General features: G+C 43.0%; 1 protein-coding gene and 1 long non-coding RNA gene across 2 annotated transcripts; one reads left to right on the top strand and one right to left on the bottom strand.

The window, feature by feature from the left end:
- The first annotated feature begins 909 nt into the window (after positions 1-909).
- Positions 910-7,240, top strand: ZBED8 (zinc finger BED-type containing 8). The gene is made up of 2 exons (XM_044230238.1): positions 910-1,312; positions 4,827-7,240. The coding sequence occupies exon 2, from the start codon at positions 4,876-4,878 to the stop codon at positions 6,658-6,660; it is 1,785 nt and encodes a 594-aa protein (XP_044086173.1). The 5' UTR covers positions 910-1,312; positions 4,827-4,875; the 3' UTR covers positions 6,661-7,240.
- Positions 7,241-16,430: 9,190 nt separating this feature from the next.
- Positions 16,431-22,707, bottom strand: LOC122893328. The gene is made up of 2 exons (XR_006381615.1): positions 22,629-22,707; positions 16,431-17,904 (listed from the first exon to the last, which is right to left on the bottom strand). It is a non-coding gene; the product is annotated as an uncharacterized LOC122893328 (long non-coding RNA).
- Between the last annotated feature and the right edge of the window lie 2 nt (positions 22,708-22,709).

Raw genomic sequence — 22,709 nt, forward strand, 5'->3', positions numbered from 1 at the left:
GTTCTTTCATTAAGTTTGTAACAATTCTGGAAGGAAGTACCACCCCCCCACCCCCACCATCACCCCCACCCACCCCATCCCACCCCCGCCAACAAGCAGGAGGTTTATGTTTGAATTTCTTTCAGCAACGTTTTCTAGTTTCTGCTTTGGGATTTTTCCTATAAAATCTCTCTAAGGGTGCCTGGGTGGCTCAGTGGGTTAAGCTGCTGCCTTCGGCTCAGGTCATGGTCCCAGAGTCCTGCATAGAGTCCCGCATGGGGCTCTCTGCTCAGCAGGGAGCCTGCTGCTTCCCCCCCCACCCCGCCCTTTCTGCCTACTTGTGATCTGTCAAAAAAATAAATAAAATCTTTTAAAAATAAAATAAAATCTCTCTAATATGGATTTACAATTTTAAGATCATGTTAAAACGAATTTTAAAATTGAAGCTCTTTTCTCTAAAGTGATGATTCTGAGGAAATTCATCCTCACGCTCTAATTTATGGAAAGAGGTGACTTGCATGGACAAGAAGACACAAGCTCTAGACGCTCTTACCCACTCTGAGTATGTTCATGGAATTTACAGCCTGTCGCATTTGCTTCAGTGTTTAATTTGGGAGTTCAATGAGCTTCCTTCTCTTCACTCCTTAATCACACATAGAAAATGCTAATTACTGGAGTGTTAAAAATTTATTTCAGTGCTCTGAAGAGCTACGTAGATTTTGCCATACCTTCCATTCCTTCGATTCTACGACTCATTCTTTCTGGCAGACACAAAAAAAAACCCTCCTTGCTACGTACACAATTCAAAAAAAAAATGGAGAGGAACAACGCGCATGCTCTTTACTCAAGCCTGCTGAGTCCTCAGCCGGTGGCTAATGCGCCTGCGTGCGGGGAGACTCCTCGTCCCGTCTGCGGGCGGGAAGCCACACGGAGAACCCGGATGGAACCGCGGCGCGGGTAGGGTGGAGGTCGCTGCGGACTCTTCTGTTTCGCTGCGCCCGGTGGGTTCCTGCTCGGGGACCGGACCTGAGGAGCCGCCGCCCTGACTGGTTCCGGCGCCTAGTGGCTGGACCCCAGCCCGATCGGAGAGCGACCTGAAGCTGGAGACGGGCGCGTGAAAGAAGCCCGAGCATCCTTTGGGCCTGCGCCCAGGCTCGGAGATGGGCGGGTGGAGTCCGAGCGGAGTCTTCCTTCCTGGCCGCCGGCGCGCGTAGCTCGCCCGAGCCGCTTCCCAAACGCGCCGTCCTTAATACTCCAACAGGTCCTACCAGTTACGAGCTGCGTGTTCCTTACATGCATGCTTCATAATTAAAGCTCCCAACAACCCTCTAAGGTAGGTACTATTGTCCTCCCCACTTGAGAAATCGAGGCTTGGAAGGGCCCCAGCGTCCAGGTGACAAAGCCAGGATCTGCAGGCGTTTGCCTCTGGAGCGTTTGCTCAGCTACTGTTCCGTTTTCTCCTGGCTGTTGCCTTTAACTGCAGAGTGTGTTGATGAAATTCCGTCCCCCAGACACCCGCACCTCCCTTGGACTGGAAGAGGTAGTAGCGAGATAGAAGTTGAATTGGGTTTGATTTAGAGTTTCAGGTTTACAACTGCACTTGGGTGTTGTCACTGCGAAATATAGATGTTAGCATTTCCCAGAGGTTTCAGTTATGTGAATGCTCACTTCTAACCGGATTTTCATCAGTTGTGATACTTTTTGTGATCCTTATCTACCCTTATGCCTCATAAACTTGGAAAGACATTTTACTTAGTTATATCACGTCTTTAACTCCGCATCTTAACTCTCAAAGGAATCAAACAAATTATGTCTATTTTATAAGATAATGCACTTTGTTCGTTTTACTGTTTTCTGTGGAACCTTTTCCCATATAACATAAAAATAGTGAGTGGTGTAATGTAACAACCATCATTCAGCTTTGTTAACAACTCAAGGCCCATCTTTTTTTTTTTTTTTTTTTTTAAGATTTTGTTCATTAACTTGACAGACAGAGATCACAAGTAGGCAGAGAGGCAGGCAGAGAGAGAAGAGGAAGCAGGCTCCCTGCTGACCAGAGAGCCCAATGCGGAGCTCCATCCCAGGATCCTGGGATCATGACCTGAGCCAAAGGCAGAGGCTTTAACCCACTGAGCCACCCAGGTGCCCCTCAAGACCCATCTTATGTCTCCTATCTCCACTCCACTTTGTTTGTGTGTATACAGTATTTCAAAGGAAATCACAAACGTCATTTCACTTGTAAACAACTAAGTCTGTATCTCTAATAAATGAGTACTTTTTTCACACAAACATACCATTATCACATCTATTTAACAATAATGTCTCTTTTTTCTCTTTTTTACCTCCCCATTTTTTAAGCAGGCTCCACACCCAGCATGGAGCCCAAAGTGGGGTTCAAGCTCACAACCCTGAGATCAAGACCTGAGCTGAGATCAAGAGTCGGATGCTTAACCGACTGAGCTGCCCTGGCGCCCCAGTTAACAACAATTTTTTAATACAATGATGCTTTTTTAATGTTTACATATTTTAGGATAGATTACTAAGGAGCAAGTGAGAATTGAGAGGTTCTAAAACACAAGAAAGCCTCTTGGGCAATAAATTCCTCTTTGAGAATCATGAAAATTCTTGCCACCTATTCTCCCTTTTTGAGGGGGATGAGGAGGACTACTGCAAATGATTTTTTCTAAAAATCCTTTTGTTCAAAACAGGTAAATTTTCAATCATACATACATACTTGAGTAGCATAGTCAGGGTGAACTGGAATGGACTCTTAACTGGTCCTGTAATAATTTCTAACGAGACTAAAGCAAAGCTTTTTCATTCACCTCTGCTCCCCAAAACATACGTGGTAAATACACATAAGAGAATATAGAAAGATAAGCATTTTTTATGACAGTGTCATAATTACACTATCAGGAGTTTCTAAACAGTTGGCCCTATCATCATCACTTGACAAAAGAAAGTTTAAGATCAACATTTAAACTTCATATCATCTTTCTTGATGGGCAGATACCTTCCAGTTTTTAACTGACTCATACCAGACACCCATATGGTATATCAACTTACTAACTTACATAGAAGTTCATTTTATAGCTAGTTAATTGTGGCAGAGCCACTAGAAAGTGTTTTAAGTTAATGTTCTTGCCTTAACTTATTGTGAGGGTTTTTTATGGCCAAAGTGGGCATTTGGACTTAAATGTGTCCCTGTTAAATTATTTCTACCACATTCTGTAGTATAGAACTTTGGAAACAGGGGATCACTTGTTTACTGGGAGAATTGTTTTCAAAGGTATATTTGAGCCTACCTGTGGGTTATATCTTTGCTCATTGCTAAGGAGGAAGAAAAGTAAAAGGCATGGCTTTCTTTCTGTCCCTTAACTTTCTTAGGAGGTTGTTACCAACTCGGAAACTTAGAAGCCCATTAAAGCATTTACTTAGCAACCTAGCATGTCAGCAAGCTAGGGTTTGGCCTGAAGGATATGTTTTCATTATTCTAAATCTGACTGAACTAGGCTATGTATTAGAACTACCTGGACAAGATTTAGAGCCTTTTTTTTTTTTTTTAATAGTCTTTACCCAATGTGGGGCTCGAACTCACAACCCCAAAATCAAGAGTCCCATGCTGTACCAACTAAGCCAGCCAGTTGCCCCAAGATTTAGAGTCTTTTGTCCTCCTTCTAGAAAAGAAGATTTATTAGTTCTAAGGGAGGGAGATGTATAATTTCAAAGAGGTTCCCAGTGATTATGATGAACATCTCTTATTAATGATTACTGTTCTAGTTATCATTCATAAGAATTATCTAAAATGTTTATGTAGAATACAGATTCTGCACCCCTGCTGTAGAGCTAGGGAATCAGAATCTCTGGGAGTGGGTACCATGAATCTACATTTTACCGAAAGATTTCACTGATTCCTCCATTTGCTAAAGTAGGAACCATTACCTTCTAATCCCTGTCCTCAGATTAAAACAAATTTAATCTTGGGAATACTGCTTATTTTCATTCCATTGTTGTGGCTTCTTCTTTCTTGACCACTTTTATTGAGGGGTAGCTATATGAAAAAGCATCATGAAATTCCTATTGTAACTAAGGGTGTCCTATGAGAGACATTTTTCTGAAGTCTCAGTAACAAAAATAGTTGTGTTTCTCCTGAACAACTTGTTTTGCTTCTCTGTATGGACAATATGAATCATAGTTTGGTAGTGTGTTACACTTTAGCCACAAGGAAGCTCTGAGCCAAATTTGTATCCTACTTCTGTGTCAAAGGCTACTTAATCCAACCCGCTTGAAATTCTCTGCTTACGTTGGAATCAGAGCCAGTCAAGGATCAGATAATATTACAGACCTGTTTAATCCTTAACTATGAAAATGAACTGGCCACTACGTCAAAATATCTCCTTCATAAGAGTATTTAGTGAATTACTCCCTTCTCTATTCACTCATTCATAACTGCCTATGTGTCTCCATCCCTAGCGGAGAATGGAAGGAGGGGGTAGTATAGTTGAGATGCCCTTTTAGGGAATACAAAATGTACCAGACTTGCTTGGAACGTACATCACTGAAAACAAATTAAGCCATAACTTCAGTTCACCAATAGAGGTTTTATAGGTATTCACCACCTACATAAGTGCAAATCTCCCAAATGTAGCTTACTGGTAAGTCATTTATTCTGGGGCATTAGCTGTGAGTTGATAGTTCTAAGTTGGACCGTCATGCTCTCATGGTTTACTTTCAACTGACGTGTTACAGGACGTGTCTTGACATGTACAGATGGCATGCGATGTGGCTTTGTTTTTGTTCGGCTAGCCCATGGTTTTTAATGTGTGGGTTATATTTTGCTCCCAAAGCAAAATTCTGCAGCATCTCTGGAATACTGCCTGAGAATTTGGGGGTGCCATGTCGAAGAAACGCAAATGGGATGATGACTATGTTCGTTACTGGTTCACCTGTACAACGGAGGTTGACGGAACTCAGCGCCCACAGTGTGTGTTGTGTAACTCAATATTTTCAAACGCTGACCTCAGACCATCCAAATTGTCTGACCACTTTAACAGACAGCATGGTGGTGTAGGTGGGCATGATCTCAATAGCCTGAAACATACGCCAGCACCATCGGATCAGAGTGAAACCTTGAAAGCATTTGGAGTTGCATCTCACGAGGATGCCCTATTACAAGCATCTTATCAGTTTGCATATTTATGTGCCAAGGAGAAGAATCCTCATACGATAGCTGAAAAACTAGTGAAACCTTGTGCGTTGGAAATAGCACAAATAGTTTTGGGACCCGATGCACAAAAGAAGCTTCAGCAGGTACCCTTATCAGATGATGTGATCCATTCTAGAATTGATGAAATGAGCCAGGATATCTTACAGCAAGTTCTAGAAGACATCCAAGCCAGTCCTCTGAAAGTGGGTATTCAGCTTGCCGAGACCACGGACATGGGTGACTGCAGTCAGCTAATGGCATTTGTACGATACATAAAAGAAAGAGAGATCATAGAAGAATTTCTGTTCTGTGAACCACTGCAGTTAACAATGAAAGGAAAAGATGTGTTCAATCTCTTCAGAGACTTCTTTCTGAAGCATAAGATAGCATTTGACGTATGTGGCTCTGTTTGTACTGATGGTGCCTCGTCTATGCTAGGAGCGAATTCAGAATTTGTTGCCTGTGTGAAAAAGGAGGCACCTCATATCGTGATCACGCATTGTTTGTTGAATCCTCATGAACTTGTCACAAAGACCTTGCCTACAAAACTGAGAGAGGCTCTGTTTACTGTGGTGAGGGTGATAAATTTCATCAAAGGACGAGCTCCAAATCATCGCCTCTTTCAGGCTTTTTTTGAAGAAATTGGAATCGAGTATAGTGTCCTCCTTTTCCACACTGAAATGAGATGGCTTTCCCGAGGTCAGATACTCACCCACATTTTTGAAATGTATGAAGAAATAAATCAATTTCTCCACCACCAAAGCAGTAATTTAGTCGATGGCTTCGAAAATAAAGAGTTTAAAGTTCACTTAGCGTACCTTGCAGATTTATTCAAACACCTGAATGAACTTAGTGCATCTATGCAAAGGACTGGGATGAACACAGTATCAGCCAGAGAAAAGTTATCTGCTTTTGTTAGGAAGTTTCCATTTTGGCTAAAGCGACTTGAGAAAAGAAATTTCACCAACTTTCCTTTTCTTGAAGAAATCATTGTTTCCGACAACGAGGCAGCAAGCATCGCAGCTGAAATACCACTGCACCTGCAACAGCTGAGCAACTTCTTCCACGAGTACTTTTCTGTCGGCGATCTTGCTGAGGCAAATAAGTGGATACTGGATCCGTTTCTTTTTAATCTGGATTTTGTCGATGATGGTTATTTGATGAAAACTGATCTTGCTGAATTACGAGCTAGTGGCCAAATCCTAATGGAATTTGAGACGATGAAGCTCGAGGATTTCTGGTGTGCTCAATTCACAGGGTTTCCAAGCCTGGCAAAGACAGCTCTAGAAATCCTTATACCATTTGCAACTACATACCTTTGTGAATTGGGATTTTCATCACTTTTACATTTTAAGACAAAGTCCAGAAGCTGCTTTAACATGAATGATGACATCCGTGTGGCTATTTCAAAAAAAGTTCCTCGTTTCTCAGACATCATTGAACAGAAGCTACAGCTACAGCAGAAGTCACTGTGAGCGGATACATTTTTAATGTATAATTTTTAATATATTTTTAATTCCATTGTAAAATTAAGCTATAATTGTGTCTCTTTTATATTTACCGTCTACCAAAGCCCGAGAAAAAGTTTAGCATCTGTAACTTTTAATTCTCACAGTTTTGGTATTAAGAACACAGGCAGCAGAGAAGATGATGTATCGTCTGGTGGATATGTAGAATTCTTCAAAGTATCTGTTGAACCTGCTGATATGATACATAAAAAGATACATAAGCCCTAGAGTATCCAGCTAAGTGGTACAGTAGGCTAGGAATGGAGTCCATGGAAAAGAGAAGATCTCCTAGAAAATGGATCTTCATGTTAAAAGTAAAAGTTGAAGGACAAAACGACAGACTGAGTCCCCACATCTCTGTGAGTGTTGTTATGGGGAGGTTAATGGGATCAGAAGAGGATTGTGAAATGTTATAGTGGGAGAAGGGATGATTCTAGTTTATATAAGATATACTTTTAAATGTATTCTTTGGAGGTAGTCTTATAATATCCAGCCCTCTCACTCCCATGCTCTAAATACCATGACATTAATAAATGTCCTAATAGCCTATTAGTCACTCTTTGTCTTTTTTTAAATTACAGGAGGACTCTAAGTCATTGGGGCTGCTAAAAAGAGCCTTGCCATAGAGATTCTGATTTAGCAGGTCTGGGCCTTCATTCTCAACCAGCTTCCAGATAGTTCTGTTGGATTCTTTGGGCTTCTGTTCTCATCTTATTTTCCCTTTACCCCAATTTTCTCATTTATTTTACATCTTAAGCTATGTGAATTTTCCTAGCTTAGTTCAAAGCTTTTGAATGGACCAGAATATAAATAATAAATAAATTGACATGAAGTCACTGTGGTAAATCAAGGCCATCAGAAAATTTCCTGTGGGAATTTAAATTTATATGCTTTTTCTAGATAATAATTTGGTAAAATATATTTTTAAACATTAATAAGTTTACATTTTTATTTCAAAACTTTAATATCTTATCAAAGTGGTAGGCTAAAATATGAGTCCTATAATGAAAAGCCAGTCCCTTTCCTGCCCAATTACTTAACCAATTCTGTTTATCTCTAAGTAATGTGTGTATACCAAACACATATGCCAGTTCTGTGTTTTGGTTTTTTAGTTTTTTAATTAAGCAAACTCTACCCTCAGTATGGGGCTCGAACTCACAACCCGGAGACCATGAGTCACATGCTCCACCAACTAAGCCAGCCAGGCATCCCCACATACGCCGGTTTTGATTTATCAGCTTTAGAAGTTATATATTGACTCCTCTAGATAATGGGTAATTACTGAATTTATAAAATGTTCATTTCCTTTCCTACTATTCCTAATTTTTTATTTTGGTAGTATTAATTTTAGTTCCTTTGTTGATTATTCATAGCCCTTTGTTTGGGGATTTTTCCCTCTAGGAATTTACATTCTGGGAAGAGTCAGGGATATCCTGATTTTATTTATAAAATGGGTAATTGCAGCATTTTTATGATAGTGAAATATTGGAGGAGAAAAGACTGAAGGGGAATGGAATCTGACTAACAGTTACCACGTGAGTACTACAAATTGAAGTTTGTATTGTCTATGCAAAATTCAACCTGATCACCATCCATCAAAATATTTTTATATAAACATAAATACATGGCTTTCATCTAAAAATGTATTTATAAAATATAAGTCCTAATTTTTTTCTAGTATGATCTAACATCAAAAGCAGTGAGAAGAATTTCCAAAGCTAATGTAGGAATAAATCTGGAAGAGTATGTATAAAGTATTATATGTGTGTGTATCTAGAGATAGGAAGGAAGAAGGATGGGAGCAATGTAGGCATGTATGAAGCATGCAACCTAACAAAAAAGCAGGACTAGGATGCACTGCCAGAAGCAAATGATCTTTGATGGCCAGTCTTTCATTAAGTCCACTAGAATTCTCTCTTAAACTAAATTCATTCATTTCTGCTATTAAACAAAAATTCAAAGGATATTTTAAAGGGAATTGCTGAGTTTTTAATTTATTTTCAAATTCTACAACGGTTTATTTTCTCTGATCAAATACAGAGACTGCTAAATATCTGCTAAAATGAAGAAGAAACTTGGTTTTTTGTTGTTGTTGTTGTTGTTGTTTTTAGTTTAAAAAAATTTCCCGCAGTACATACATTGGCACTTACAACTCTTGTGTTGGTTTCATTTTCTCCCAAGAAAGAGATAATTGTCCTATATTTTTTCTATAAGGGTCATATAATTAAGGTCATTGGTCAATTGCAAAAAAGAATCAGGATAAAGACATAATCTTTATGACCAGCAGATGTCACTCTCTATGCATGATTGGTTGAAAATAAATAAGGTATTTGGCAAAATCTATGTGGTTAACATAGATTTTGCCAAATACCTTATTTTAAACATCTCTAGAAAAAGTATTTGTAGCTCAAATTAAAAATGCCCCACCTGAGGGGCGCCTAGGTAGCTCAGTCAGTTGAGCTGCAGGTTCTTGATTTTAGCTTAGGCCATCATCTTGGGCTCCTGGGATCCTGCCCATGTGGGGCTCTATGCTCAGAGGGAAATCAGCTTGAGAATTCTCCTTCTCTTTCTGCCCTTCTCCCTGCTTTTATGCTCTTTCTCTCTAAAATAAATAAATAAATCTTCCTCTTCTTCTTCTTCTTTTTTTTTTTTTTTTTTTAAGAAAAACTGCCCCACCTGAGCCCCTGCTGGCTCAAAATTGGCAAACAGAACTGTGGTGGAGCATTGGGAAATGAGGGCGGGAAAGAGAAAATACAAGGAGCTTTTTCTCCAAAACTGACTTGAGCATGTGGATGTTTGACATCTCGACTAGTTTTTCTAAGCCACCAAGGGCTACTTGAGTGGGTGGATAGGTCAGCACATACTCCTTTGCTATTCCATGACAGTAAGGCTGACAGAAGTACCAACAGCAAAGCCATGCCCAGATAATGTGTCTTTTCCAGTGAGAGTAAATTGCTGTCCTTTCCATGATAGAAGGGATCTAATGTAAGTAACCTGTCACTAAGTGCCCATATCAGGACTCAGTATTGGTCTCTGGTCTCTGCTGTTGGCAGGTCAGGCACTCAGTAGGTCAGTCTTGGTGAAGGGAGGTCCATGTCGCTAAGCCTATGTATAAGCCTCCGTCCTTGCCAACATGGCCACTCTTGTCCATGGACCCACTGAACAGTCACTAGGATGACTAGAAAAAGAAGCTAATAGCTACACAGTATGTCATCTTGTCCTGATACTGAGAGCCTCCTCTGTCTTAATTTAGGTTCAGGCAAGCCCTTCAAGGAGTCCTCAAGCCAAGACCGGCTATCACAAGAGACCCCTATATGCTTTAGTATTCCTGTTACTCTCAGTCATTTGCTGGAAGCAGCCCAGCTGGGAAGCATGAATCAGCACAGGTGTGATGAATTTCAAGAGCAACAGCTGGGGCCCATGGTCAATTATGTTCCCTATAGTTGCATGTTTACAAAGTACATTCTTATGGATGTACAGTGTCTTTTGGTGAATATTAGCCAGGAGCAAAATAACCTTCAATTCTCTGCCTATTCTGAGAGGTCCCTCTATATACTTCGTTCCAGACCTCATCACTTGTCTTACATATCTGTTCTTCTCAAATCCTGAACAATCATCCAATCGTTAGTTACTGCCCTTGAACTCTAGAGTTTTGATGCATACTTCTGGGTAGTGCCCAGTTCAGACATAGCAGACAAGGAGTTGTACAGCTCGGAATTCTTTGGAAGACTCCCTGCGTTCGGATCTTTCAGAGATGCACCCGATTGACGTTCTAATGCTACAGCAGACTTTGCAGCTTCCAGCTGCACAGCCTAGTGGGCAAAATAAACTATAAACCAGACTTAAATTTCTTGTTAGTCAGCTGGTCAGAAGTAACTCCTCATGCAGCCAAAGTTAAAGACTGAGAAAAAGGAAGACTTGTAACAGGAGTAGGTGTCAAAGAATTTGAGCCACCTACTCAGGCAGCTTGCTTATGCATTCTAGACCTGCTTGATCTCTCTCCCTTATATACCACTGCCGCTTGAGGAGAGGGGGCTGCTGTGCACATTCCAGTTTATGGCTTGCTGAATCACACAGCAACCAGTGCCACACCGCTGTTTCTAAAAGGAAAATCAGTTAGCTTCAAAAGAGGGTATGGATTTGCTCCCTAGCCCTAGAGCTATATGCTTCGCTTCTCATATCGGCATTTGCCAGAGGCTCCATATGGAATCCTTATTTAATGTCATTGAATCTACTGGTCTTCAGTTTCAGGGGTCAGAATAGCTAGCCCTATACTTGCTACAGAGCCTTTTCACTCCACTCAAACCGGCAGTGTTATGGTAAATGCGTCAGAGTGATACACTCAAACGTGGTATGTGTTGCCTCCAAAAGCCAAAAAAGCCCACCAAGGATCAAGCCTCTGTTGCAATGAGAGGTGATACAAGGTACAGCAACTTACATTTCACCTGGAAAGAACTATTGCAACATGGCTCCGGACTGTTAGCACATCAGAAATCTCATCAAGGTGCATGCATCCCTGGATTTTTATGGAGTTTACCTCCCATTCTCCGACCTCCCGTGCATTTTACGAAGGCATCTGAAGTACTGGCCACTACCTTCCTACCAGGTCCAATCTACATGTCATCAGTGAAGTGGACCAGTGTGATGGGACTGTGACACATCAAGATGATCACGATCTCTCAGATTATGACAGACAAGAGGCTGAGGTTGCCCTAAGGGAAAACTTTAAGGCGGTCTCAGTTCTGCAAGGTAGAAACAAGCTGCTTCTGGTGGCCATTGCAGATTGTTACAGAGAGAGGGGATAAACAGCATTTGCCAGATCACTACTGGTACGTGAAATGCCAAAGGTTATGTTGATTTTCTCCCATAAAGATAGCACATCTGGAGCAGCAGTTGCAATAGGAATCATCACCTAATTACTAATCATCACCTAATTACCTAATCATCACCTAATTACCTAATTACTAATCAATAGTAATTCTCAGATCCATTGACATTTGGCACAGGACAAACAAGTAAATTTAAGTGGAAATGTGAAGATACCAAGCCTATGGTGGTGGCACTAATCTCTGCAATTTCCTCTAAGGATGTGTTACTACTGTTGGCTTGGTAAGGAGAGATTTTCTAGTGGTTTCTCCTTGGCCCTTTTATACAACAATAACCCTCAGTCCATGGATCAGAGAGGAAATTTGGGGAATCTGCCAGTAATTAAGTATGTCTAATGCAATGATGTTCAAGAACTGGAGATGTAACCACTGGGTTCACAGACCTACTAGGCTCTCTGTAATTTTAACTTGGGTCAATATTCCATTCATCACCTGCGCAACATTAGCCCCCACTTTAACTGGTGGACCAGAGTACTGTTTTAGGGTCCCAGAAATTCCTGCCAGTTCAGGGCTAGTGCTTATTAACGTCCAAAAGATCTGAAGGGTTTTTTTCGGTACACAGTCACCCTATTAAAGACTGCAGGTCTCTGGGGAAGTCTTGAAAGACAGTATATAGTAAATACTGTGGCAGTGTTGTGGAGTTCTTAAGAGAACTCAGCATATCCTTCAGTCAAGGGGCCCTGGGCATGATAGCTGGCTTAGGTCTGGAAACCAAAGGAGAGTCTCTCTGTAGTGACTTTAGTCAGACTTCTGAACACCAGACCTAGAGTTTTTCCTAATGGGTAGACCAAGTAATATTTCGTAGACCCATCTACTTTATTCCTAGGTCCACTGTACCAACTATCTACTGTATTAGGGTTCTCCAGAGAAAAAGAACCAATAGGACATGTGTGTATGTACATAGAAGAGATTTATTATAAGCAGCTGGTTCGCATCATTATGGAAGCTTGGCAAGTCCCAAATCTGCAGGGTGGGCTAGTAGCCGGACAGGCAGGAAAGCAGATGCAGTCTGAAGACAGTCTGCCAGAGATTCCCCTTTTGCTTGAGAAGCTTGGTCTTTTTTTTCTATTCAGGCTTACAACTAATTGGATGAGGCCCACTCCCATTTTGGAGAGCAATCTGCTTTATTCAAAGTCCACCACCATCTGAATGTTAATCTCATCTGAGAACAGAAACAGCCAGAGTAATGTTTACCAAACATCTGGGCACCCCGTGACCCAGCCAAATTGACACATACAAGTAACTAACCATCAACAGCTACCGTCAGTGATCCCTGAGGGTCAAAACATTTTGATGGCCATTTTGTCCCTGCTGTGTATTATGTTAAACACATGCCCCTTATTTCTAGCGACTAAGCACTGCTGCTTAGTCTCGCTACTCTACTCTTCAATCCAGATGAAATTAATGAACAGCAATGAATTGGTGACAGCACCTTTTATACCAGCTGAAAGAGAACAGCCACCACAGAGATTCTCAAGAATACTGATGCTTGATCAGTAATGCTTGCTACCTTAATGAAGGAGTGTCCACTAGGTCCTCTTGAACCATGTAGTAGAGGACAGTAGTGGCAGAAGTTTGAAGGTCACACATAATATGTCTACTCCGACACATCTCTCTCCCTACGTTTTTCCATTTCTTTCTCTACATTATGCCAGGGAAGTTCTGGAATCTCAAACTGATTCTTATATGTAGGTCAATACTGAGTCCAAATAAGTAAATTCTTAATATAGGTTAACACATTAAATAGAGAATCCCTGATAAGCACACCCATATCAGTAAATCTGGCCTTTTATCGTCTGCCTTCTTGGGTCTAATGCTCTTAGAATCCCAATCCACACATTCACCAGGTTTCTGCCTATGTAAATTAGAAAAAAATCTTGCGGTTATTTTGAATTATAAAATCTTTTCTTCAGGATCAGACTCTGAACTTGTTTCCTTATAATATGCTGAATCTGACTCTAGTTACGGGTCTAGTGGCAATAAGGGTTAGTACGGTAGATCTTGCAGAGTAAAGGCATCTCCTTGAAAAGCGTCTGCCTCAGGTGAGGCAGACTTCAAGCAGAGGAAGCCTGATCTCAGTCATGGAGGGTGAAGGCAAGGAAGGCTCAGAGTGATTTAGGGGTTAAGATTTTTAGCTTCAGGGGTGCCTGGGTGGCTCAGTGGGTTAAAGCCTCTGCCTTCGGCTTGGGTCATGATTCCAGGGTCCTGGGATCGAGCCCCGCATTGGGATCTCTGCTTGGCGGGGAGCCTGCTTCCTCTTCTCTCTCTGCCTGCCTCTCTGCCTACTTGTGCTCTCTCTCTGTCAAATAAATAAATAAAATCCTTCCAAAAAATATTTTTTTAAAAAAAGATTTTTAGCTTCATCCAAGCCCAGGCTGATGTCTTCATTCCAAGTCTTAGAATTCGACACTGTCCCAGTTCTCTTCCCAACTTGACTGAGAGACATAGGCTATGAATTCAATTTACATTTAAATTCTGCAGCTTTCCCAGTTAAGTATTGCGTCTGAATTTGCAGGTACAAGAGATTTGAGATACTTTTTAGAATCCCCTAACCAGGACTTGAGCTGAGACTTTCAAGAGCTGAGGGTGTCATTTTCTTTCTGTAAGCACTCCAGTGCCCACAGAAGAAGGCATCCCACCCACAGTCCTCCCAGTCAGCCACTTGATCTCAGGAAGTTCTTCATCAGAATGATCTACAGCCAATAATTTGACTAATCGGTGCCGCTCTGTGGCATGGGTTACCAGCATCCCATTTCCGTGACAAGAAGCTCAAGAGTGCACTCAGGTCTAGAGACAAATCCAAACACCTAAAAAATTTCATCTCTGAGGGCCTGTTTCCTGTGACTTCTGGTGCCAATTTCTGCATCAGTCAAGATTCAGTCAGGGGGGCACAAACTCTACCAATTACATTCACAGACAGAATTTAATATAAAGCATTGTTAACCAGGCATTAGAAAACTGGAAAGGCAAAGAAAATACAGTAGTAAATGCAGAAAGCAGTTACCAGCCCAAAAGCTAGGAGAAAGGAGAAGAGCTTGGGATTAATAAAACCTAATAGCTCGGATAAAGGGACCCATGGGGCTGGGACAGGAAAGACATTTGCCAGCTGAAACCTGTATGTCTGAAGAAGCATAATGAGGCTGGTTCTGAGATTGTGGAAAAAATGGAAACTTGAACCAGCTGCTCCCACAGGAAATGATTCTGTCATTGCCAGCGTGAGGAACTGTTGTTTGGGTGACAGTGACAGTAACAGGAAGCAAAACAGAAAGGAGCAAGTTCCTGGCCAAGTCTAGACTTCCAGTCGCCCTCTAGTGCCCCCTATTGTCTGACTAACAGAAGACCGGGGGGCAAAGGGGAAAGAATTAGCAATCCCAACCTTGACATAGAGGCAGTGGAGTTCAAAGCTAAGAGAGTATAACGTAATAACCGTGTGTGTGCATGTGTGTGACACACACACACGTGCATGTTCTGAACCATGTTAAAGTGAGTTTCAACATTGTGTTCTTCACCCCTGCATACCTCAGCATCCATCTGACAGTAACTCCCTAATACTATCTAACACTCAGATCATATTCAAGGTTTCTCCAATTGCCCCCAAAATATCTTCTTAATTTTATTAAACACCTTTTAATTTTGTATGACATTTAAAAGAATGTCTCACTCTCTGAATTGGTTGTTTTCTCTTATATCATTGAACTAGTGCCTCTGTTCTCTCTTTTCTGCTAACCAGAGGTTAGGTGTGTGTATGTGTAACCTTTTTTCTTCACAAGCAGTAGCACATATAACGACTTTTTTTATTATGCCAATCATAAAATAAGTGGATGAGACCTGTAGAGCTAAGTGTCTTCAGAGTAATCTGTAAGTCTTTCGAAATACAAGATTTAGACAAATTAGTCTCTGTTCACTGCACAACAGCTGATAGACAAAAAAAAAAAAAAAAATGTCTTTCTAGCCACTAGCTACATCTCACTTATGCAGTCTAATTGTGCATCATCTCCTCAATCTAAGATTTCTGCTTTTCTTGCCAGACAAAAGGCAGAGATAGGTCCTTTATTTCTCACAGCCCCTCCCCACATTATGCTGGCAGAACATGGCAAGGCCTTGGTTTCTATACTCATTCCTATGCTGCTTTCTCAAACATTGACTCCCTAAAGCAAAAGGCTTCGACTTTCTTAGCAGGGCGTTTCCCTCAAATCAAATGTCTTGTTCCTTTCTGGTCCCCACACGGGCTTAGAGAAACATCCTCAAGAGCGTTTTGCATTAGATTCCAGAATGTCCCTTCAACTGGGGCCCTTCAAGTTGGAAAGGCCTCTGGAAAGGCCAAAAAAGTGGTTTGGATCTGGAAAGTAGTTGGATCTTTTCTGGGTCATTTCCTGTTGAATATAAATGGTAACTATTTTGGTCTGACTTCATTCGTGCTGGGAATCTTGCTAGTTCAGAGTGTTAACTCTACTGAAACCTTGGGCCAAAGGAGCCTCTCCGAGCTCTCTGGTTCTTCTTTTCCCTCCCACAAAGACCCTGTGCTTGCGGAAGCCATCGCCCAGCTGCATGTGGCCCCCGCAGAAGAACCTATGACTGAACAAGAGCTGAGCTCACATGGCATCTCTGGATCCTGCTTGCCCTGTAACCTTGGGAAGATGGCCAGCTTCCCTGCCTCTGTTCCTTCAGCTGTATAATGGGAGAAATAGTCATCCCAAACTTGGAAGACTCAAACACACTGAATTTTTTCTTTTTTAAGAAAGCATATAGTTGTAGGGGGAGGGTTAGTAATTTTAACTCTCCCAGCTCTGGCACAGCTGCAGATCCAACTCATCCATCAGAGCAAAGGAAGAATTTCCAAGGACTGTAACACAGTATAATCTTTTATTTTATTTTATATTACTGAGGGAGGGATATAGAATAAGAACTAGATTCCCATGTTTTAAAAGTCAAATTGTCCCATACAGTGAATAATAAGTCTTCCTTTTACAACTATTTTCCAGTTCCCCTCTCTAGAGACAACCTTTTGGGTCATGATGTTTCGTATCTTCCTTGAGGTAGATTATGTTCATACAGTCATGTGTTTTTCTGTGTGTTTTCCTCACCTCTTTTTAACTTGGATGCTAGCAAACTATACACACTGTTCCACTCCTTATCGTTCTCACTAAACAAAGTATCTTGCAGATAATTCTATAGTAGTACATAGAGTTCTGCCTCTGTGTAAGTACATATGTAATTAGTTCCCGATGGTGAGCCATTCAGATTGTTTCCAGTCTTTTAGTTCAAACACCGTTGAAATGAATATCTTTATGCATATTTCCAGAATAAGTTGTGGAAACAGAACAGCTATGTCAAACATAAACTGTGTATTTTCAATTTTTATAGTCTGCAAGCTTTCCTTGCAGTTCAACTATCATCTTGTTTGATTCTACGTGACATGATACACAGGGAAGCCAACACTCACTCCAACATCTCGATCTTTCTATGGAAGGACAGCAAGTCCTCTCTTTCAGCAGCTGTCTCCCTAGTGCTGCCACAGTAAGAAGACCCCATCTGGAATGATCTCATCCTGGAGAACTTCACAGCCCCAAAGTCCCTTGTTGAAAGTAAGCATTGACAATTTGGGTCTTGGCCATTAGCTATTGGGAATGATTCAACAATCACTTTAAACGCTCTTTTGTGCCAAAAATGCAGAAAAGAAGGGCTGAAAAAGGACAAAGAAGAAGGCCAGGAAGGCCTACATTTTAATCATGGGTGGAAGTCAAAAGATGGTAGACTTTCTCTGCCTTGACTTCACAACTAATTACCAAGTCCCTGAAGGTCTCTGTCCTCTTTTTCCCCAATGAAGACCACAGACCAAACTATTCCTCAGGACCTTTCCTCCTTTGGAGATTCAGATGCAGTGTAGGTCAGGGGTCCTTGCCCTCCCAACTTCACCACATTCAAAAAGCAAGAGCTGTCACAAATTGGTACATGACTAATATCCGAGGGGGTGGTCCAGTTGACATGGCATTCAGACAGTGCTGTGCTGGTGAACAGGCTGGAGCCTCGGCTGGGGGGAGAGAGTCTTGATTTGTCGCATTTGCTGATCTCCATCGCGTAATTATTCCCACTTTGATGCAAATATGAAGTTCATTGACTCAGAATTGGAAAGAGAAGCACAGAGGCACGGCATGGGCGGCTGTCTCCAGCAAACCACTAGTTAGGAATTCAAGGACATTTCTTCAGATGATTCTGTACTGAGAAGCCCTTCATGAAAGAGGAGAGACTTGAAGTGGGCACTGAAGGATAACACTGTAGGACTCTTTGGTAACTCACGGTAACTAACAGGAACGACTCACGCTGGCTTGAAAACAGACAGAAAATGAATATGAGAACGTGAATGTTGTCTTGCAAGTATCTGCACAGATTTCCAATAATGTGGTCAGAGCACACTCTCTCTCCCACCTGTCGGTGTTTCTTGCACCTGCTTCTATCTGTATGTTGACGTCACTGGCTCCTCCCATAAGCAGGCTCTCTCCAAATGATAGGAAGAATGGCGAGTGCAGCCCAGGGCTCTCTCTTTACACTTAACAGATTCAGAAGAAAAGCAAGTGCCATCTCATGGAAATCACATGGGAAGATTCTGATGATCTCTGCTTGGATCTCGTGCCCACCATGTGGGTCCTTAACTGGGCACAAAAGGAAGGGGTGCCTGGTCCACACGCCCCTACTCCTGCAGCCAGAGGGCAGGCAGAGCACCAAGATGGACCACTCTTTCCTTACCACCCAGAAGGAATTCCCCAGTGGACAGAGAGATGATGGACAGATAAAAGCTGTGAATTTCTAGTAGACACATGGGTAAGGCTTTGTGGAGAGGCAGAAGAGTGGTTAGAGGGACCTGCCTGAGTGGAGGTGCAGACATATGAAAGGTGAAGGTGAAGTTCGGAGCCAGCCCGACCGAAACGGGGCTACCCATAGGGCAGTAGCTCACAATGGAGGGCGATTTTGCCCACCTTGGGACATTTGGCAATGTCTGGAGATATCTTTGGTTGTCAAAACTGGAGGCTAAGGGGTTGCTGCCATCATCCGGAGAATAAGGCCAAAAGATCCTGCTAACCACCCTGCAATACCCAGGAGAGTCCCTCCCAGTGAAGACTTACAGTCTCAAGTGTCAATAATGCAGAGATTGAGAAATGTTGACACAAGAAAAAATCAGAGAAGTGGCTGGAAATATGTCAAATCACGGGGACTTCCAGTTAGTGAAGCTATAGAAACACCAAGAGGCTGAGGCTCTCTGCTATGACTATTACCCAGGGGAGCATTAGGGAGCTGTTGGGAACGGCTAGTGTGGCCCTTACGCACTGCTCCTTCGGCCTGGCACCTCTCTCCCTCCTCCCCCGCCACCTCCGCAGGGCTGGCTCGTTTTCATCCTTGGTGACATGGCTTCGATGTTACCTACTTGAGAGATCTTCCTAGACCTCCCAGGAAAGTAAGGTCTCTCACAGACTCCACCCTGCTGTTCTCTCCCACAGTTCCCTCTTCTTTTACTTCATAACTCTTACCACGGTGTAGAATTCTAAGTTTCGGTGCTCCTTTGACACTTGTCTCTTCAAGAGCACCACAGAGGCAGAGAGCTCCCTTGTTTTGTGCACTGCTGAGACCGGAACAAAAAACAGAGTGCCTTGTGCACAGTTGTTGTTTGATATCTAACCAATAGATTAATTGGTCTGAAAGTTGCTTATAGGACTGGAATGGGGTCGAGGTGACATGGAAAGAGGAAACAAAGGTGGGCCTCTGGAGATCTTCCCTGCTATACTGCTCACATTCTTGTCCTGCTCTGACTCTGACACTCACAACATCTATAGATCACAGCATAGTGTATCAGGGCTCATGTGAAGGTTCAAAACTGTTCTAGCTATTTTGAGAAAACACGGATTAATAAAGAGAATCAAGTGAACTCAGAATACTTGCAGAGCAATGTCTGGCCTGGCCTGGTGCTCCGAGAATGATTCCCAGAACACCACACAGTACTTGAGTGCCCAAGGGAACACGGTCTCTGCCATAGTCTGGAAGCTGAGGTTCCGGAAGTCACCAGACACACTCTCTGGCTACAGGAATACATAATTTTAGGCGTAGGCAGGGACCAGGAGTTACTGCCCAAACTCTAGAGTCATCTTGCCCCTTGTAGCTCACCGCCAGGACCATGGACCCTTCCCTGGCTACTGCCTCCTCTCCACCAAACTCCTTTTTTTCTCCTAATTCAGTGTTGAATTCAGGTTTGCATAAACGCATAGGACTGGCTAACCCTAAATTAGGACGGGAACCCTACCAGCAAGGAGTTTGGGAAATGGGACTTTAGTTTTTCAGCCTCTGTAGTACAGGAAGGCAGACGGAGAAAGGTTTGGGCAGACGGGGAACAAGCCAGTCTGCCATCTCTGGGGTAGGGGCATGTGGCTGCTCCTGCCGGGTTATAGGCTCTCTGTGGCCATAAATGTCTTGGTGTCCTTCATCTCTAGACACGAATGGCATCGTGAAATGAATTGAACTGAGCGGCTCCTGGGTGGCTCAGTCGTTTACGTGTCTGCCTTCTGCTCAGGTCATCATCCCAGGGTCCTGGAATCAAACCCTCACTGGGCTCCCTGCTGAGCAAGGAGCCTGCTTCTCCCTCTCCCTCTCCCTGCGGCTCCCCCTGCTTGTGGTCTCTCTCTCTCTCTCTCTCTGACAAATAAGTAAATTTTAAAAAATGAATCAAGCTGAATCAAACAAGTAGGGAAATCCTCATTTTGTACACTTTATATGTTACTGATAGCACTTACCACATTATGCCTCTTAGACTGATTTGTCTTCTCATACCCCGTGAACAAGATGTTCACCTCCTTGTCCCCACACTCAAGACAAGTAACAAATGTTTGTGGACTGAATTAAAGGCAGAAACAGGCTAGACCGAGGAAGTTCTGAGCCCCTTTCCATCTTTTTTTTTTAAGTTTTTTTTAATTTATTTGACAAATAGAGATCACAAGTAGGCAGAGAGGCAGGCAGAGAGAGAGAGGAGGAAGCAGGCTCCCTGCTGAGCAGGGAGCCCGATGCAGGGCTTGATTCCAGAACCCTGGGATCATGACCTGAGCCGAAGGCAGAGGCCTTAACCCACTGAGCCACCCAGGGGCCCTGCCCCTTTCCATCTTGAAGCAGCCCCTGCAGCTCCTAGAACAGCCATTTCATGAATATTTGGGATTTTCTACTCCATGAAGCCATCACCACTGGACAGGACCCCAAGGACTCTGCTCAGTTTCAGGAAACCTTGGTTCCAGGTCTCCCCCAAAAGCTGGAAGAACATCCACATCCATTCATTCAACCATTAAACGTGTATTAAGTACTTCCCAGGTGCCCTTCTCCTGTACTTCTTTCCCTTTCCTGTACTTCTCTTCAACCCTCTCCTTACCAACAAGAGCATGTCAGGGATTTCAAACTCTATGGCTGTGGACCCCCCATGGGTAACACATGGGAGATTCCTACTCTCCTGGAGCCCTTTAGGTTGTGAATGGCATCCACGCATTCGAGGCAAGGTTTCCTTACCTTTTTCATTCCTGACATATTTGGGAACAGACCAAGGTACCCAGAGGGAGTGGTGGACAGAAGTCCCCTTTCCAGCCATCTAGGAATCAACACACTAAACCCTACTTCACATGTCATCTTTCCTCTGTGTTTAGAGCTCACACTCCCCTACACCAAAACAAGTCCCAACCCTCCCTCAGGGCTCGAACCAGGTCTTCCCCTGAACACCCAGTTTCATACCCAGTGTTTTCTTCTTCTGTGATGCTCATTTCACTTGTAGCCACTCGTGTCATCCCCATGAGACTCCAAGTTCCACGAGGACAGGCACCAGACATTTCTGGTTTACCTCCATATCCCCGGCACCTGGCTCAGGGACTGACGGATAACATTTTAAGGCTTATCAAATGTTTGTTGGATGAACACCCGTTAAGCCTGCTAACTATCAGTCTCAGCTACTGTTTATGTAATATTAGTAATAATTCTCTACATAGTTCAGTGGCTTACCAAACACCTTTATGGGGGAGTGGGCCATCTTCGAGGGGGAAAGAACGCAATAATATAATCATTACTCTCTCTACTTTTCAGAAAATGAAACACCATCCATGAGGCAAAGGACTTAGGTGGTGGAACCAGCAGAGTTCAAACGCATATCTGCATTAAAATTCTGAATGTGGGTCATATACCATCTGCTAGGCAGATGCTCTGGCCTCGGAGTAAAATGCTGGAAGCTCATAGAAGAAAGCGGTGGAAAGAGGAGGAAGAAGCTAAGGCCGAGCCTCTGTGGTTTTCTTTCTTCTAGTGTCTGCTTGCAACCTGTTCAGGTTCTTGCAACTCTGCCTGTTCTGGGACTTTGAGGCAGGGGCAGAAAGTAAGTGAAGCCAGGGAAGCTTTACCTCCTGGGAGGAGGGAGATGAGGGCTGGGACGCAGTGCACTATTTCATATGTGCACACTCACATCTGGACGGAATCTACACCAAGGCACGTGTACATATAAACACACCCAGAATGAGCCACTACACAGATGCCACCCAGAAATCATGCACATACACACTGGTATGTGGTTGTGCACACCCATACGCACATTTCAACGTGTATGGAGCACGCAGATATCCAGCCACTGTTGTGTACACCCAGCAAATGAAGTGCACTTCAGCCCCCCACCTCCGCCGCCAGCAGCAATCTTGGACATGTGTATATGTGCATACGGGAGTCCTGATGAAAGTTTGGACACGTGCACTTGAGAATGCCTGCACACACACACACACACACACACACACACCCCTAAACATGCACACACGATTTCTAATCACTCTCAAGTACAGGCAAATTCCGTACCCAGGGAATTTACGCTGCTATAGCTGTCCTGCCCACACGCACCCTCTGGTCGCAAGCGAGATGAATGCTCACGTGCAAGCAATACAGAGGTTTCTTCGAACACACGCACAAATACCCACACCCTTGCAAACGCCTGGGTAGCCATCACCCTCGTACATGGAAACCTTCAAACACGCTGATAAGCTCTAACTACACAGATACCTGCATTGATACACTCTAGCCGTCACCAGCGCAGAAGTTTTTTTCCAAACCGAGGCCGAAGGGAGCGCTCGGAGCCGCGGG

The sequence above is a fragment of the Neovison vison genome, chromosome 1 (genome assembly GCF_020171115.1).
Source record: "Neovison vison isolate M4711 chromosome 1, ASM_NN_V1, whole genome shotgun sequence".
Lineage (NCBI taxonomy): Eukaryota > Metazoa > Chordata > Mammalia > Carnivora > Mustelidae > Neogale > Neogale vison.